The 4,975-nt window shown below is 49.5% G+C and overlaps 1 protein-coding gene across 2 annotated transcripts; it reads left to right on the top strand.

The window, feature by feature from the left end:
- The first annotated feature begins 369 nt into the window (after window positions 1–369).
- LOC133903520 (silicon efflux transporter LSI2-like) lies at window positions 370–3,440 on the top strand. Of its 2 annotated transcripts, none has more exons than XM_062344934.1 (4): window positions 370–510; window positions 906–2,244; window positions 2,326–2,515; window positions 2,679–3,440. In XM_062344934.1, the coding sequence occupies exons 2-4, from the start codon at window positions 1,027–1,029 to the stop codon at window positions 2,945–2,947; spliced, it is 1,677 nt and encodes a 558-aa protein (XP_062200918.1). In that variant the 5' UTR covers window positions 370–510; window positions 906–1,026; the 3' UTR covers window positions 2,948–3,440. The 2 variants fall into 2 exon arrangements, with proteins under 2 accessions (XP_062200918.1, XP_062200919.1); XM_062344935.1 differs by lacking the exon at window positions 370–510 and adding an exon at window positions 517–689.
- Window positions 3,441–4,975: the final 1,535 nt, after the last annotated feature.

Genomic DNA, 4,975 nt, shown 5'->3' with positions numbered 1-4,975 from the left:
GAGTGACCTCATCTGTTTCTTTTTCTATCAGTAACGATACATTTAGATAAAGAGGTTTTAGGTCTAAATACTTAGGATTGAATATAATTTTCATTTAAATAAAAAATTGAAAAAAGATATCTCTGGTCGTAGCCATCTGAATAGTGAGTACTCGTCTTACTTTTACCGCACCGAGACAAACCGGACCAACCAGTGAACCTGATTAAGCTCGACCGAGTCCACTGGACCCAAACCATGCATGCTTGGTCACGCCACGTCTATCACGGGACTCAACTGGTCCAGATCTGGTGAGCAGCTGCCCCAGCCACACAGCGCCTGCTTTTCTAGTGTGCGAACCGAGGGGTGCACAGAATAAATACCCCTCCCAAGTCCCAACCTCGAGGCCATAAGCGCCGGTAGGAACTAGCAATCAGACGTAATCTCTGAGCCGCGCGCGGCAGTTGCACCGTGCAGCCGACGCCGTCGCGCTCAAAACCCTCTCTGCTCACGGTGAAAAACCCAAGCCGCGAGGTGAGCGGGATACTTTGCACGTTCCGCCGCCGATGCGCGGGCGGGGCGGTGGCCTATTCTTGGACACGCTGACCGGCCGGCCGGTCCCATCCTCCGTAGACGCTAGCTGCATGCGCGCGCGCGCACGGCGAGTTCGGCGGTGTGCCGGTTGTTGGTAGCAGCGGTGACCGTTTCTCGCCGTACGTTCTCGCGGCTTCTGAGTCATTAGGCCAGTGCCGCCGGTGGCTAGCTGTGGCCGGCCGAAGAATGTTCTCGATCGCGTCAAATATCTGCGCGTTGGTTGCTAGCTGCTAGTTTTGTTTGGTCGATCAGTCAGTTCTGGGCTTGGTTCTGCGTGGATTAACATTTTAGCAACCTGCTGCTGCTGACGCTGCTTCTGTGCTCCGGTTTTGCAGGATCTAGATACCCAGGAACAAGCTAGGCCCCTCGTCCCGGACTGCACAGATCACGAGCACGTGCCATTGGTCGCAAGGGTTGGGACCTTCGTCTTGCCAGTTTGACGTACGAATCGAGATCATGGCGCTGGCAAGCATCGACAAGGTGGTGCTGGGATGCGTGGCGTTCGGCATCTTCTGGGTGCTGGCAGTCTTCCCCTCGGTGCCGTTCATGCCCGTGGGCCGGACGGCGGGTTCCCTCCTGGGCGCCATGCTCATGGTGCTCTTCCGCGTCATTACCCCCGAGGAGGCCTACGCCGCCGTGGACCTCCCCATCCTGGGCCTCCTCTTCGGCACCATGGTCGTCAGCATCTTCCTCGAGCGCGCCGACATGTTCAAGTACCTCGGCAGCGCGCTCGCGTGGCGGAGCCGCGGGAGTAAGGACCTGCTCTTCCGCGTCTGCCTCGTCTCCGCCGTCGCCAGCGCGCTCTTCACCAACGACACCTGCTGCGTCGTGCTCACCGAGTTCATCCTCAAGCTGGCGCGGCAGAACAACCTGCCGCCGCAACCGTTCCTGCTCGCGCTCGCGTCTAGCTCCAACATCGGCTCCGCCGCTACACCCATTGGCAACCCGCAGAACCTCGTCATCGCCGTCCAGAGCGGAATCACGTTCGGCCAGTTCCTGCTCGGCGTCTTCCCGGCCATGATCGTCGGCGTCATCACCAACACCTGCATCCTTCTCTGCTACTTCTGGAAGTACCTCTCTGTGCCGGTGAAGGACCAGGAGGGCGGGAACGCCGCGGGGCCGGAGGTCGTCGCCGACGACGAGGTCACCTCGCACCGGTTCACCCCTGCCAGGATGTCCCACGCCTCGTCCGTCAACGGCGTCGATGCCGACTGCGTCAGCGAGCCCATCCGCCGGAGCGACAGCTTGAACAGGGCCGACACCTTGAGCCTGAGGAGCCGGAGCTACAACTCCGAGGGTGACATCCAGGTCGCCATCAGGTCGATGCGCGCGTCGAGCATGTCGCAGGAGATGGTGGAGGTGTCCACAGTCTGCGATAGGCGCGACGACGGCGTGGGACCGAGGAAGATCACCAGGACGACCAGCCACCAGCGGAGCGTCATCATCGAGGACGCGCCCGAGGCGGACGCCAGTGATGGCGAGAAGGGCAAGGACGGAGACGTGGCCGAGGAGAAGAGATGGAAGGTGCTCGTGTGGAAGAGTGCTGTCTATCTTACGACGCTTGGGATGCTCGTCGCGCTGCTCATGGGGCTCAACATGTCCTGGTGCGCCATCACTGCTGCTCTTGTCCTCCTGGCACTTGATTTCACGGACGCACAAGCTTGCCTAGAGAAGGTACGGCCTCCCTAATTATTGGCCCTTTCTCTGCAAAAATCTCAATTTTTTTTAACCATGACAATGATCATGATATTGCAGGTATCATACTCATTGCTGATCTTCTTCTGTGGGATGTTCATAACGGTCGACGGCTTCAACAAGACCGGCATACCGAACGCGCTCTGGGAACTGGTCGAACCATATTCGAGAATCAATAGCGCCAAAGGCAGTGCGCTCCTTGCAGTTGTGATCCTTGTCCTCTCAAATGTGGCCTCAAATGTCCCAACAGGTATAACTCTTGGCACGCTGCGTACCTTTGTACTCCTCTAAGCTGCAACCTTCAGAAAGTTGCTCAGAAACCCAGTATTGACTAGCTGTGATTGTTCTGAACTTGTCGGATACATAGATATAGACATCTATCCTAAGAGCTGAGCTCTGAACTTTTGTTTCAGTTCTACTGCTCGGGTCAAGAGTGGCAGCATCGGCAGCTGCGATCTCCCCTGCTTCAGAGAAGAAAGCCTGGCTCATACTAGCCTGGGTCAGCACGGTGGCTGGCAACCTGACCCTCCTGGGCTCAGCTGCGAACCTGATCGTCTGCGAGCAGGCGAGGCGGGTTCAGTTCTTCGGGTACAACCTCACCTTCTGGAGCCACCTCCGCTTCGGCGTGCCGTCGACAATCATCGTCACCGCGATCGGCCTGCTCATCGTCGTCAGTTACTGAACCAGCACAAGGATCTAGCACCTGTAGCCAGCAGGAACAGTGCAGGAAGCCAGGTTACCATCCAAAAGGAAGGAAGCAACTGTGCAAATGGGAATGTACCCGAGAAGGGAGATATTGTACTCATAGGTTTTTGTTGTAAGTTGTAACTGCCTTTATGTTCGTGTAATTTTCGTGCAAACGAAACGCGAAAGCGTCGGCTCGCCCTGCTGCAAAAGCAGATAATGGGCAAGGTTATAGATGCCCCGACGAAGTGGTCGGCATTCCTGCTCTAAGGCGAAAACTTGGTCTAGTTTAAGTAGGATTGCTAGGAAAATGGTTTGGTATGTCAGTTAATTTCAGTTTCGGTGTTGCAATCGCGAATCAGGCGCCTTGTGTTTGGCACTTCCACTGAGGAAAAAATAGGCTGTGGCAAGCTGTGCACTTTGTAACGTTGTATGCATAAGAAAAAAATGTGTTGATATAAGGCTCAAGCAATTATTGGTACAAAGAGTAATTCATGACAGCGTCAAATATCCATCCTGAAAAGGAAAGAAGAAACTAAACTGTCCAGGTTCGGCAAGTAGAGAGATTGCAATACATTGTGGCACAGTAAAAAAAAAAAAAGGCTTTTCCCACCGTGGGACTCGAGAACCCGCGACCACAAGGTTAAGAGCCTTGCGCTCTACCGACCGAGCTAGACGCGCTCACAGTGGTGACTCATTAAATAGCATTTATCTCATCTACTCATTCTGCCATCTTATAATAAAACCCCCGAGCCGGATTGGTGGGGAAGCAATTATGTACACGCTATTTCGGTTACATCTAACATCATTAGTCCATCAACCTATGCACTGGAAATTACATGACTAATGGAATTTCATGAAGAAATATGTTGTATATATGTTCTTAATTTAGCATATGGAAAATAAGAACAATAGTTAGGAATATATCATAATAAGTTCAGAGAGTAAATACTAACATATTCTTTTAGAGTGACACTGATGAGGAATGTGTAATTATAAATTATATATTTAGTATAAATACGATATATCCTTATAACGGGTATTCACTGTCACTATAATAGAATAGGTCATTCGTGTCACCCCATCATTATCGGTTATGATAGAATCAAGTATCAGTGTCGGTTCATAATTTCTCACGCTCGATTAACAATTGAGTCGTGTATTACGGGCCAACACTAATAAATATATAGTATATAAAAGACATGTTCTTCCAAGCACGAACAAAACAGAGCTCTGTTCTGCTCGGCTCCCGCCATTTGTGCCCAATCTTACGCTTGGAGACTTCAAAATTTAGAGAAATCTATGTGGCCAAGGTGCTCTAATGTTAGTAAGATGATCTATACTTTATTTTTACTTAGATTTATTTGCTAGATTGCTCTATGTTTGAAAGTAAGTGTTTGCTCTATGGTGATAAATTTTGGGAGGACCTAGAGCTACAATTGAGCTCTAATTGAGTAAAAATTTTAGTTTTCTCATTGTAGGGCACACAGAGATGATCTATTTTTCATTTGTGGCTAGATTTATTTGCTCGATTGCTCTAGATTTAAAAGTAAGTGATTATGCCGTGGTGACTTAGATATCTAATTTTCTAGTAGTGATTTAAGAAAAAAATATATTAAAATTACCTCTAAATAGATTAAAACCTAGCTCCAATTTTCTAGTAGGGAATTAGTAAAATAAATTAAAATCACCTCTAAGTAAATCAATATATTGAATATAAATACTATGATATAGGGATGACACATCCACCCGCTAGTCGCAAGCGGACGTGGCAATATTTAGAAGGTGGATCTTTCGACCCGGACCAAATGACAGAAGTTTATGGACCATCTAACATTGAGTAATAAAGATGCAAGGTAATTCAATAAATTAGATATGCATTTTGAAATATTGCATGGTTATTAGTTCAATGGTTTTTTAATGATTGATTAAACGTATTTATAATCATTAATTTGCAGATGAACCAGACATGGATGTATAAGGCTGACCGTCGAGGCCCAGAGTTCTTTCATAGCGTGGATGCTTT

The sequence above is a fragment of the Phragmites australis genome, chromosome 21, assembly GCF_958298935.1.
Source record: "Phragmites australis chromosome 21, lpPhrAust1.1, whole genome shotgun sequence".
Classification (NCBI taxonomy): domain Eukaryota; kingdom Viridiplantae; phylum Streptophyta; class Magnoliopsida; order Poales; family Poaceae; genus Phragmites; species Phragmites australis.
Note: the sequence above shows the minus strand (reverse complement) of the source record. Positions and strands in the feature narration are given on the sequence as shown.